The sequence below is a fragment of the Anomaloglossus baeobatrachus genome, chromosome 6 (assembly GCF_048569485.1).
Source record: "Anomaloglossus baeobatrachus isolate aAnoBae1 chromosome 6, aAnoBae1.hap1, whole genome shotgun sequence".
In the NCBI taxonomy this organism is placed as follows: Eukaryota; Metazoa; Chordata; class Amphibia; order Anura; family Aromobatidae; genus Anomaloglossus; species Anomaloglossus baeobatrachus.
The window spans coordinates 492,740,544-492,755,024 of NC_134358.1; the positions used below are offsets into that span (position 1 = coordinate 492,740,544).

At 43.8% G+C, this 14,481-nt stretch overlaps 1 protein-coding gene across 4 annotated transcripts in view; it reads left to right on the forward strand.

The window, feature by feature from the left end:
- Positions 1-14,481, forward strand: part of LOC142243464 (sodium channel protein type 5 subunit alpha-like) — a 587,685-nt gene that overhangs the window by 525,198 nt on the left and 48,006 nt on the right. For all 4 annotated transcript variants that reach the window (XM_075315409.1, XM_075315410.1, XM_075315408.1 and 1 more), the window contains exon 23: positions 9,514-9,789. In XM_075315409.1, the coding sequence (XP_075171524.1) occupies positions 9,514-9,789 (276 nt within the window). The remainder of the gene's footprint in view (positions 1-9,513; positions 9,790-14,481) is intronic.

The window sequence follows — 14,481 nt, forward strand, 5'->3', positions numbered from 1 at the left end:
GTCCTGTGCAGGTGAACTTTGATCTGCACTGCTGAGGACAGGTAAAAGTACTGTAATGCGCAGGCGCAAGGAAAGGTCAAAGACCGCCCGTGCATGTACACTACAATAATTTGATAGGCCCTCAGCAGGGCAAATCAAAGTGTGCCTGCGCAGGACTGTAATGCTGGTCTAGGTGGATGATGTAGATGCGTCATGCACATGGGTCTGCGAAGAAGGAAAGCCATCACAGCAGAGAGGATGCGCCAGACTGGAAAGCAGTGACACCGATCGGATCGAACCGCACCCTAGGTGAGTATAATAAATGTCTTATTTATGTTCTACAGAGCGGCAATTTTCTGAGATTTAGTTTGGGCAACTTTGCTCAATTCAGGAGGGAAATGTAAATTTGATTCACATTGAATTGAACTCAGAATGATGTGAATTGAATCCACTGAAAAGGCATTAAAAACACTTTAATTCCCCTGCTCCCAGCTTTCCACGTACCTGTACCACCCTTCTTAGCCCTTCCAGCCATCGACTTCACTAAAAAAACACATGGCACAAAAATGCACCAACAAACGCACCGAAAATGCACCAAAAATGCACCAAAAACACATACTTTTTTGTGTGTTTTTCTGTCACAAGGTGCACTGTTTGGTGCAAAATATTTCTGCACCAAAACTCGGCGTGCGCACATACCTTTATCAATGAGCGTCACATCCCATGTGATAGCAGGGAACCTAGTGACTCAAGACCTGGTTGGAAAAGGATGTTTGTCAAGAATGAAGATAGCAGAGAGAACATTGCAGATAAGAGAGCTGATCAGATGACTGGTGGCAACGGGACAGGTATAAGAACGATTGAGCAGAGCTGAGTGTAGGATTTTGGTTAACCCATTGCCAACCCTCTATAAACTAGCATTTAACCATCATTTTGCTGTATTTCCCCACAGTGAATTACCAAAAAAATTACATTCATGTGAATCTACATTTTTTTTCCCTGAATTTTAAGGAGAATTCAATTTATACATTTCCACTTAGCATCTATCTAAGCACAAATCCATATTGGAACTAAGAGAGCTCTGAGATCAGTTAGTAAATGCGGGTCTGACTTCTAAAATTTGCCGCCAGCTATACATTCCCTCGCCTCATCTTTTGGTCTAACTCAGTTGTCCGCCTCTGCCACCCACAAAGATGGCCACACACTAGACCTTATCTTCACCCGTCTCTGCTCTCTATCTAACCTCACTACCTCCCCTCTCCCCTTATCTGACCACCATCTGCTGACCTTTTCAGCCCTGTCCTCCTCACCTGCCCCCCCTGTCCAGCACGTATCACACCCCCGCAGAAACCTTGCACACATCAACATACACACCCTTTCTGACTCTATCCTACCGCTGTCCTCCATGTCTTCACTCCACGACACAAACAGTGCCACCATTTTCTACAACGCCACTCTCACATCAGCTATTGATTCAGTCGCTCCTCTTGTGAACGGCAGAGCAAGACGAATCAATAGACAACCCTGGCACAACAGCCTCACTAAAAAACTACGGCAAGTGTCTAGAGCCGCAGAGCGGCGCTGGAAGAAAACGCACTCCCAGGAAGACTTCACCACATTCAAAAATACAATTCACACATTTCGCTTGGCCCTTACCTCTGCTAAACAGAATTACTTCAAAAACCTCATATCCTCTTTAACACACAACCCCAAACAGCTATTTAACACTTTTACCTCCCTCCTTCGCCCACCGCTGCCCCCTCCAACCTCCCTCATCTCCGCAGAAGAATTTGCCACATATTTCAAAGAAAAGATCGACCAAACCAGACAAGTCTTTTCTGCTGAACCACCACAACCCCTTCATATAACAGACCACTGCTCCTCCCCCATAAACTTCCTCCCCACCATCACCGAAGGAGAGCTTGCACATCTTCTCTCAAAAGCACACCTCACCACATGCGCACTTGACCCCATCCCATCCCACCTCCTCCCCAACCTCACCACTATCCTTATTCCAGCCTTATCCCATCTCTTCAACCTATCTCTAACAACTGGTACCTTCCCTTCTGCCTTTAAGCATGCAACAGTCACACCTATCCTAAAGAAACCTTCCCTCGACCCAACCTCTACTACCAGCTATCGACCCATATCGCTACTCCCACTTGCCTCAAAACTCCTGGAACAGCACGTCCATGCTGAACTTTCCTCCCACCTCTCCTCTAACTCTCTCTTTGACAACCTACAGTCCGGCTTCCGTCCACATCATTCCACTGAAACTGCCCTGACTAAAATCACAAATGACTTACTTACCGCCAAAGCTAACAACCACTTCTCTGTACTCCTACTTCTAGACCTATCCTCAGCCTTTGACACTGTTGACCACTCCCTGCTACTACAGATCCTCTCTTCCCTTGGTGTCAGAGATCTCGCCCTCTCTTGGATCTCTTCATACCTCTCCAACCGCACTTTTAGTGTCTCCCATTCCCACACAACCTCTTCATCCCGTTCTCTCTCTGTTGGTGTCCCTCAAGGCTCTGTCCTGGGACCCTTACTTTTTTCTATCTATACATTTGGCCTGGGACAACTCATAAAGTCCCATGGCTTTCAGTACCACCTATATGCCGATGACACTCAGATCTACCTCTCTGGTCCAGATGTCACATCTCTGCTGTCCAGAATCCCAGAGTGCCTATCTGCTATATCTTCCTTCTTTTCCTCTCGCTTTCTAAAGCTTAACGTGGCCAAAACTGAACTGATCATCTTTCCTCCATCTCCCCTACACTCTCCACCTGACCTATCCATTACAATTAATAACATCACGCTCTCCCCAGCACCCAAAGTTCGGTGCCTCGGAGTGACCTTTGACTCTGCCCTGTCCTTCATACCGCACATCCAATCCCTCACCACCTCCTGCCGTTTTCAACTCAAAAATATCTCCAGAATCCGCCCTTTCCTCAATCCCCAATCTACAAAAATGCTAGTGCATGCCCTCATAATCTCCCGCATCGACTACTGCAACATCCTCCTCTGTGGTCTCCCTGCTAACACACTCGCCCCTCTCCAGTCCATCCCTAACTCTGCTGCCCGAATGATCCACCTCTCTCCTCAATACCACCCCGCTTCTCCTCTCTGCAAGACCCTCCACTGGCTCCCAATCGTCTATCGTATCCAATTCAAACTACTAACCCTGACCTACAAAGCTATCCATAATCTGTCTCCTCCATATATCTCTGAACTAATCTCTCGCTACACTCCAAAACGTAACCTCCGGTCCTCCCAAGATCTCCTTCTCTCCTCCTCTCTCATTCGCTCCTCATGCAACCGACTCCAAGACTTCTCCCGAGCATCCCCAGTCTCCTGGAACTCACTGCCTCAACACATCAGACTATCTACTACACTTGCAAACTTCAAACGGACTCTGAAAACTCATCTGTTCAGAAATGCCTATAATCTACAATGACGCCACTGCCCCACCATCGTGCGGAGCTGCCGCCCCACCACCGTGCGGAGCTGCCGCCCCACCACCGTGCGGAGCTGCCGCCCCACCACCGTGCGGAGCTGCCGCCCCACCACCGTGCGGAGCTGCCGCCCCACCACCGTGCGGAGCTGCCGCCCCACCTACACCCCACCTACTGTCTCCTCCCCAAAATCCTTTAGGATGTAAGCCCGCAAGGGCAGGGCCCTCTTCCCTCTGTACCAGTCTGTCTATTGTAACTTGTATATGTATTCTGTATGTAACCCCCTCATGTACAGCACCATGGAATCAATGGTGCTCTATAAATAAACAATAATAATAATAATAATAATTACAGACCCAATGTAATAAAGTCATAGAGAAACACTGAAAGTAGCACAATGGTCTATCTAATGTAGAGGGTGCATGCAACACCTCCCACCATGAGGTTAAACAACCCATTCAAACATTTCTTTGCGAATTTTGCCAGTGAGCTCAGTTACTCTGCCCCAGCATCTTATTGAACATAGGACCTTTAATATAAAAAAAGTTTGTTTATAAGAACTGAAGTCCTCAGTAGTTGATACCTTTTAATGGCTAACTGAAAAGATGGTAATAATAGCAAGCTTTCGAGACTACACAGGTCTCTTCTTTAGGCTCAATATAACACAAAATCTGAAGAGTCACATATTTATACACAACAGGACATACTGTAGAATAGTGCAGTAAAAAAACAAGTGATGTGAAGCAGAACTATCACTATGGCAAGGGGGCAAACTGTTGTGGCCATAAATATTGTTGTAGTTCATAGATAAGCAGTGTGAAGGTTGTCCTCTGATTGATGTCCTGTTGTGTATAAATATGCGACTCTTCAGATTTTGTGTTATATTGAGCCTGAAGAAGAGACCTGAGTAGTCTCGAAAGCTTGCTATTATTACCATCTTTTCAGTTAGCCATTAAAAGGTATCAACTACTGAGGACTCTCTGTTCTTTTAAACAAACTGTTTTTTATCTCTACTGGCTAACACGGTACAAAGATATATTTGACCTTTAATATAGAATTGTCTGGAAGTTGCCCTCTGACTTGTCATAGAATGGTAGAGTTGGAAGGGACCTCATGGGCCATCGGTTCCAACTCTCTGCGAGTGCAGGTTTTCCTTGATCATCCCAGCTATTTATTTATCCAGCTTCTGCTTCAAAATTTCCATTATAGACTCCTAGAAGGGTAGAGTTGGAAGGTACCAAGAATGGTAGAGTTGGAAGGGACCAAGAATGGTAGAGTTGGAAGGGACCAAGAATGGTAGAGTTGGAAGTGACCAAGAATGGTAGAGTTGGAAGGAACCAAGAATGGTAGAGTTGGAAAGGACTTGAAGCCATACAGATCTTACATACCCAACTATAAACCTTGACTAATGCTGTCAATACAGATTACATTTTACCAATTAACTAATCGTAAATCTTAGTGTGGAATCATTTGTCTTTTCTATGAATGTGTTATTTGCAGTGTCCACATATTAATGTAAACTCTGACTTGTCTAATGAATTATGAAATTAATGTCTAAATGGTTGAAGTTTGTAGTGCGACTTCTAATGTGGCTTTGATTTTCCTAATACTTTTGTTTTACCTGGCGACTCTCAAACTTTGTTACCGGGCATCACTTGTAATATGGCCAGTTATCCTCAGCTCTGTCTGGTGTTCTTCTATTTTTCAGTATTATCCTATTTATATTTAAGGCTGGGACTCCAGGTAACTGGATGTTTCTGGTAAAGTTATAGTATTACTTTCACTCATCAATGGGTCAATTTGGTGGAAAAAAACCCCACGACTCAATAAATGTGGAATTCTTGCCACCATCGCTGGTTACACATTCCTAATGATAAGGTTGAGTACAGGACTGTCTAATAGTGTACCCAGTAAATAAGTTTGAGAACTGCCAGTTTCAGTCTCGTCTTTATGTAACCATATGGAGACAACTATTGGTCATGAACTGTTGAAAATGTTGACTTTTTGTAAAAAAACATTATACTAGTCTCCATATAACTAATGGAATGTAATTAGCATGTTTCTTGATTTGCAATGCAAACCATTCACAATCTACTCCTAGATGTGTTGTGGCCATGGTTGCTGAATATGTTTTATCCTATCTCTTCCCTTGTGCTTCCTTCCTAAAAGTTAATGCAAGCACCATTTGTAGCAAATGACCTTGAAAAGTTTGTAAAGTTAAATTAGAAGCACTATATGAGCTTCTCAGTTGATAGAGCCAATCTTCTGTAGAACCTAGTCATTATTTGGCCACAGTGTGTCATTGGGGGTCATATAAACGGTTGAAAATGAGAGGTCGGGGAGCCCAATTACCTACATATCTGATTAAAACATTCTCTGTGGGATACAGGTTGAAAATTGTAAAAATCAGTTGATCAGCGGTCACAACATATTCTACTGAACAGCTTGTGAGATCACGGATTTTGATTTTAATCGACAAAATATCTATACTGATTCACACCAGTCTTAAAATTAAAAAATTGGAAATTAATTTTGTGATGAAGAGACACTAATGCCTATGTATGTTTATGGTTAAGAGTCATAGTATTATTTTAACTTAATTAAAATACTGGAAATCCCATATCCTGGTTCTATGCCAGTTGTGTGCTGCTGTCCCATGCCTTTAACGTCTTCCCGTTAATATTTAGTTAAAAGAATATCCTGGTTATCAATATATCATCTGTTCATAGGATAAACACCAATTTTTTTCAGTTCTTACTCCTCTAGTTGACAGTAGACAGATGTTGGTAACTAGAATACCCTATTTCAGGTAAAAACAGTGACTATCATTTTGCCAAAAGTTTTTCTTCTTCCCTTACCATCATTAATGCTGCTTATGATAAGCTGACGTGAGTAAGCAATTTCAAATTCTCTCACCTTTGCCCAAAAACCAGCAAAACAGAATTGGCTCTTACCATTTGTTCATCCTTGGCAACTGACAGCAATAAAAAAATTGATTGAAGGATAGTGAAACTTTTAAATTCTTTTCAAAATAATTTTTAGGAACATTAATGTTCTGCAGATCAGTAAGGGTCTAGGTCCTGAGACCCCCTCCGATTGCTCAGAAGACCACTGAGTAGTGTATATCTTTGGAGACAGAAGCACACAGCTCCTGGCAGAGCTAGCAAACAGACGTTTGGATTAAAGAGAACCGGTCATCAGGATCATGCTTGTTAAAATACTGATTCCATAGACACCTTCAATGTACAAACTGAACCCTGGTTATTGTTTGATTTAAATTAGAAGGTTGGGCTTTCTAAGCTCTTCATGCATCGAGGAGGGATTGTGGGGTGGGATTGTGGGTAGGGTCTTCAGCTTTACCATAACCCCTCAGAGTCTGGTGTTCGTATCTTCTTACATTGTTTTAAATTGTGCAAACACCTGCACAGACTCGCCTCCCGAGGAGCTTCAGGGAATGTCGCCGGTGGCAGAACATGCATAGATTGAGATCACAGCTCATCAGGTAGCTGAGACCTTAATCTGCACATGGGCCTCCACCGGCGACATTGTCCTGAAGTCTGCCAAGGGATCAATGTGTGCAGGCATCAAATTGAAAACAATAAGAAGATAGGGACATCAGAGGCAGCAGAGGGGCAAGGGTGAAGCCAAAGACCCTACCTATTCCTGTCCCACAATCCAGCTTAGAAAACCCAAACTTCTAATGATAATTAAACAACAAACAGGCTGCAGACTTGTACACTGAAGGTACTTATTGAATCAGTATTAAACGCCATAATACCTAAACCTTTATTTTATCAAGCATGATGCTGATGACAGGTTCTCTTCAAAGAGAGAGTCATAGAGTTACTCTTTCTTGAGCTTTGCATTTCTCAGCAGTCTTTTAAATTATTGGTGGGGGGTCTCAGAAACCAGACACCCATCAATCCACAGAGAAATAAAGGGCTTTTAAACCATTAGTCAATGTCAAAACCTATCTAAAAGGGGCTTTACACGCTGCGACATTGCTAGCGTTTGCTAGCGATGTCGAGTGCGATATCACCCGCCCCCGTCGTACGTGTGATATGTGATGATAGCTGCCGTAGTGAACATTATCACTACGGCAGCGTCACACGCACATAGCTTGTCAACGACGTCGCTGTGACCGCCGAACAATCCCTCCCTCAAGGGGGAGCTGCGTTCAGCGTCATAGCGGCGTCACTAAGCGGCCGGCCAATAGAAGCAGGATGGCGGCGATGAGTAGGACGTAACATCCCGTCCACCTCCTTCCTTCTGCATTGCTGGCGGTCGCAGGTAAGGAGATGTTCATCGTTCATGTGGTGTCACACATAGCGATGTGTGATGCCGACAGAACGAAGAACAACATCGCTAGTGCCCAAACAACGATATTTAGTTTTAGAACAAGCTCTCCAAAACTAATGATTTTTACCACTTTTGGGATCATTGAAGGTCGCTCGTACGTGTCACACGCTGCGATGTCGCTAACGGCGCCGGATGTGCGTCACAAACACTGTGACCCCGACGATATATTGTTAGCGATGTCGCAGTGTGTAAAGCCCCCTTTACTCTTTGAGTGATATCATAGAGATATTGGATTGAAATTTTGATCTACTTCAATGTTCACATCCTAAAAGACTTAAGAACCAGCATTTAGGATGTTTTACAGTGATATGCATGTGGTAGTCCATCTTTGGGGGGCATTTTTTTTCCCATGAATATGCTTGTATTTTTACCAAAGAAAAATTATTTTTCTAATTGGCTTGCATTAAAAATTGTGCACCATTTGTGTTTCTATAGCTTGTGTTGTCTATTGCTGGCTTCACGACGGATTAACAGAGGATCTGTGACTGCGGACCACATCAATGTGCAGTGAAACTAAAAGCCTGTAAAAGCCAAACAGTGTAACATTTTTAATACAACCAAGTAGCAAAAATAATTTTTAGTCCTAAATACATCCATTTACGTAAGAAAAAATAAAAATTTGTCTAGAGGTGGTCATCTTCATACAGTGAGGGAATCCCCGCCCTCAGTATGCCTAGAGGTGGTCATCTTTATACAGAGAGTGAATCTCTGGCCTCAATGTGCCTAGAGGTGGTCATCTTCATACAGAGAGGGAATCACCGGCCTCATTGTGCCTAGAGGTAGTCATCTTCATACAGAGAGGGAATCACCGGCCTCATTGTGCCTAGAGGTGGTCATCTTCATACAGAGAGGGAATCACCGGCCTCAGTGTGCCTAGAGGTGGTCATCTTCATACAGAGAGGGAATCACCGGCCTCATTGTGCCTAGAGGTGGTCATCTTCATACAGAGAGGGAATCACTGGCCTCATTGTGCCTAGAGGTAGTCATCTTCATACAGAGAGGGAATCCCCAGCCTCAGTGTGCCTAGAGGTAGTCATCTTCATACAGAGAGGGAATCCCCGGCCTCAGTGTGCCATATGTACCAGAAGCCCCTTTCTTCTACTATATGTGCTATTTTAAATAATAATCTTCATATTTGACAGAGGGGTCTTTTTGACCTCTTCCAGGACATTGGCCCCATGGTGTGACCGCCACTTCTGCAAGAGGTTCACCTCTGGACATAAGCACAAAAGACATGATCACAAGCCATTCGTGTCTCTTCACATGTATTATTAGGTGGATATGGTAATATAGCTTTTTCAAACCGCTTTGATAATAATTGAGCATTTGCAGGAGACTTACGCATGTACCAAAATCTACAAAATCCAAAATAATTAGTCATTCAACCATTTTACAAAATGTGGCAGAACAGGATTAAAGTTGGCTTTGGGCTTCCCCTATCACTACCCCTTGAAATTATTTTTTATTACCTGGGAAACTGCAATATAATCGCTCATTGCACCTGAAGATCAACATGAAAATACCTTACATTTTCTCCAAGAAGTGACCCCAGGGTAAATTACAGGCATTTAGTAATACATACGTTTTGACTCCTGCAAATATCAATTCTGTTTCTTTACGACTTTCACAAACTTAATCTATGTATAATGCTAGTACTTTTTATTATTTTTATTTATTTTTTGTAAGAATGACTAATTGTATTTTATTTCGCTTTAAGGTCGTAGTGAACGCCTTGATTGGGGCAATCCCATCCATCATGAATGTCCTGCTGGTGTGTCTCATATTCTGGCTCATTTTTAGCATCATGGGAGTGAATTTATTTGCTGGAAAATTTGGAAAATGTGTTTATACAGAGAACAAGACTGAGCTGGATTGGACCATTGTAAACAATATGTCAATGTGTGAAATGATGAACACGTCAGAAGCCTACTGGACAAAAGTCAAAGTTAACTTTGATAATGTTGGTGCCGGTTACCTGGCTCTGCTTCAAGTGGTAAGTATTACGCCATGTTTTTTCTCCATTGCAACAATGTTAAAGGGGTGGTTCACTACTCTGTAATAGTGGCCACATCCCTGTAAAACTGATAGGCCGGCCCCAGTCTCTATGAGTGACTGGGCTGTGGGCAGAGTTTCCCCACACATCACAGCCCAACATTGCTCCTGCGAGTAGAGAGCCGGGCTGTGATGAGCGGTGAAACGCCACCGACAGCCGGCCTCAGTGATGTCAGGTTAACTGAAAGTTGATGCCACTATGTACTGAAGCCACACCAGATGCATCTTTATGACTGAAAGCCAGAAGCTTCCAGGAGGAATAACATTAATTTTCTACTGGTAGCCGGTGTCTCTGTGTAGCGGACGAACAGCATTAGGCCTCTTTCACATGACCGTGAAAAACCACGGACGTGCCAGAGGTGTGTTTTGCTCTCCATGAGCCGTGTTTATGGCACACGTGTGTTCTCCGTGTGTTATCTGTGATAACACGTGGAGAATGGGAACTTTCTGCTCACCAGTCCCTTGCGTCACTGTCCGTGGTGCTGATCTTCGGTCTGCGGTCCTGCCGACTCCCCGCTGCTGCTGCTTCCGGCCGCAGTGAAGTGAATATTCAATGAGCATAATGAGCGGCGGTCAGAAGCAATTGACAGCAGAGGCAGAGACAGGAGGGCTGGAGAAGGTGAGTAAAGTTTTGTTTTTTCTTTCTCAGACACGTGTGTTTGCTCCGGCGCGTGTCACACGGAACACCTCCGTGTGGTCCGTTTGCATTCCGTGTGACACCGGTAATGGCGGAGAAAAACGGACATGTTGACGTGTGGAGCACACGGACACACGTATGCTCCACATGTACACACGGTCCATGGCAGAACACGCATGTGAGCGCAGACCCATTGATTTTAATGGGTCTACGTGTGCCCGTGTCTCCGGTACGTGAGGAAACGGACCAAACACGTACCGGAGACACAGACATGTGAAAGAGGCCTTAGTATGCTATAGGTTAGAGATTAACCCCATATCTGCAGGTTAATAGCATTTGTGGTCTGGTTCCCTTTAACTCTATAAGGCATTTATGTAATATTGTTCTGCTGTCTTCACTTATCAATCCATGACCAGAATGGACATGCAGCCCCTTATTTGTAGTTACATTCGAAGAATGGTACATTGTGGTATACTTTTCACATCATCTGCCATTAATACATACTTGCCCTCTTCTCACAACCCTTTTGTAAAATAATGATCGTATAAATCATCATAATTTAGGTTTACACTAAGTCAATTCATCTATAAAATTTGCTGTCAGCAGGTGCCTTTCTCATAGAGCCTATACACACGGTTCCAGCTTGCTTACAGGTATATATGACCCGGCACATCTATTTAACATATATCAACAATCTGGAGATATATACACTGCTCAAAAAAATAAAGGGAACACTAAAGGCCGCTTTACACGCTACAATATATCTTACAATGTGTCGGCAGGGTCACGTCGTAAGTGACGCACATCCGACATTGTAAGTTACATTGTAGTGTGTGACAGGTACGTGCGATTGTGATTGAATGGTAAAACGTTCATCGTATACACGTTGTTGAATCCTGACGAATTTTACGTCGGGTTGTTCAATGTTCCCGAGGCAGCACACATCGCAGTGTGTGACACCCCGGGAACATTGAACAGATCTCACCTGCCTCCCGCGGCTCCAGCCGACAATGTGGAAGGAAAGAGGTGGGCGGGATGTTTACGTCCCGCTCATCTCCGCCCCTCCGCTTCTATTGGCCGGCTTCCGCGTGACGCCGATGTGACGCCGAACGTCCCTCCCATTCCAGGAAGTGGACGTTCGCCGCCCACACCGAGGTCGTATGGACGGGTAAGTACGTGTGACGGAGGTTAATCGTTTGTGCGGCATGTTTAACAAATTGAACGTGCCACACATACGATGGGGGCGTTGCAAATCGCATACGGTATCCTATGCGAAATTGCAACGTGTAAAGCAGGCTTTAAACAAGGATTTTGTATTTTGGTGTTCCCTTTATTTTTTTGAGCACTATATTATGCACCAGAGACAGACTATACACTTCCAAGCCACAAACTTTCATACCTAATAAAGTCCGTCTCCCGTGGCAAATTCACCATAAATCAATAACTCCTTATGCTACCGGATTATTTCAAGAAGAGCAGACAATAAAGATTTATTTTTTACCAGTCCATCCATCATTCTTCTTTTAATTTCTTTCTTTTTGTGTGATTAAACCAGTCACCCAGTTTAATTCCCTTTCTGTAGAAAGCCGTAGGTGGAATTGCATTAGACTTTCAGGGAACAGTTTTATTTGTACTGTACTCAATCAGAAAATTGTTTTATGGTAAAAAATCATCAGTGATTGGAAAAGTAGCCACGAAGAATAAGAAAATTAAAGATCGTAGTCTATAAATTTCCTGATTATAGTTGATTGGAGAAGTGGAAAATGCATTTCCAGGTGTCATCTTCTCGAGCAGAGCAAAAGTTTCTGTAGTACAAGACTATACATTCCTATTATTTAGTTCTCTGAAGCCCATCACTAATGCAGGGAGAAATGAAAAAGACAACATAAAACATTTACAACCTTGAAGAATTTTTTTTCAAGTCTTTGTTTCTAATTGCTTAAAGGGTTTGTCCAGCAACATAAACATTTGTTTGGATATGGAAATAACATTACTGATACGCAGTGATGGGCTGTAAAAGTCTGGATCTGCGCAGTTTCAAAGGTACCCGAGTGCCGGACCTGGTCCGGGGATTCCGGGTTTTGATCCGGAGTCGGCACTCTGGGAAATTAAAAAAGGAAAAATAAGAATGAAGCAAGTGCATCATACTTACCGAGCTCTGGCGCGGATGCACACTGCTCCCTTGGGCTGCTCATTATTGCTCATCCATATGCACTGCTTTACCTGCACACCGGCCATCCTACGTCTGTGATTGGTTGCAGTCAGCCACGCCCCCCGAGCCTGTGTGACAGCATCTGACTGCAACCAATCACCGGCGGTGTCTGCTGGTCAGTATCGTGGTATAAAAATAAATAAACTACTTGACGTAGGGTCCACCCGTATTATAATACCACAACACAGATAAAGCCCATGGCTACAGGCGGCACTTATCTTAGCTGTGTATCAAAACGAAACCGTATGCGGCTTTCTTTTTTTAATTATTTAAATAAATAATTTAAAAAAACAGTGTGCGGTTCGCCTCAATTTTGATACCCAGCCATGATGAAGCCCGAAAGCTAGGGGCTGGTTTTCTCAGGTTGGGGGAGACCCATGTTTATTGGGCCACCCCCAGCCAAAAAATGGCATCCTGCAGCTGCCCAGCATTGTCGCATCCATTAGATGTAATAGTCCCAAAACTTTACTTGGCTCTTCCTGATTGCCCTGGTGCAGTGGCAATTGGAGTAATATAAGGGGTTAATAAGAGCCCACATGTTACGTCACCACCGGAGTCTCCTCCAGTGACTTCTGCTCCGATCAACAGGTGACACCATGTTCCTGCCGTGGATGGTGCTGGTGATGTGAGAGGAGTCGATGCCAGTGGCACCGGTAGGCGCAGGCTCTGATCATCCACTGGGCTGGGTTATCTTGGGATCTGCAGTACTACTGGTTGACTGTGGGTGGCGTGTGTCTTCCAGCTGAAGTTGCCAGCGTTCAGTTGCCAGAGATAGTTCTGATTTCCTGGCTCCTGGTCCACCCTATTCTGTTTTGTGATTCCTGTGTACTGACTTCTGTGTGTTTTCTGACTACCCTTCTCCCTGCTGTTTTTGTACCTCGCTGCCCGATCCGGATTTGACCTCTGCTACGTTTTCTGATTACGTCCTTGCCTGCCGATTCTGTCCCTGTTCTGCTATTCCTGGTTTGACCCTGCCTGACGACTACTCTCATCGGACTGCAGTCTTCCACAGGTAGTGATCTCCAGGGCCCTGTGTAATTCCAAATCCCTGTATAGGGGTTAAAGGGTTTCAGGGTTCTGGGGGTCCTGCTTGGTGAGTGACTTCCCTCTAGCCTGTCCATTACATCCCATCTGAGTCTGTTGATCCAGGCAGGCGTTACGCCACAGCTGCCACTAAGCCCTAGATTAGTAATTGGGAGGGTCGAAATACTTTATTTGAAATAAAATACAAAAAAACACCAATTTATTAACCCCAAAACATCCCTGCAGGTCCAATGTAATCCACACAAAGTCCCACAATGATTCCAGCTTTGCTATATATCTGAAGTCACAGCTTGCAATCATGGTACTACATTTAGAAATGTAGTATAGTTCTTCTGATTCACTTTGTCACTTACCTCATGTTCAGGGCATTGAAGGAACTTAGGTATCCATGGTTGTGACTACGCATATATTCACAGTTAGTTAGTCAGTTAGCTACTTGTTGTCATAACAATAGATACCTAAGGTCCTGCACTGCACTGCAAATGCGGTAAGAGACATGACTATATCAGGAGAAATATACTACATTTCTAATTGGATTTAATTGCTAATATTATTATTATGACACTTACTACATATTTTGATAGGATCTTGGAGATGGGAATACCCCTTAATGACTATGAGCACACAGTGCACTTCCATGCAGACACATGAACATTCTATGTGCAAAGAACATTGCTTTCAGCAGTATGGTGTTGCTGCCAAGAACAATAATTTTTAAGCAAGCTTAAAAATTATGCCAC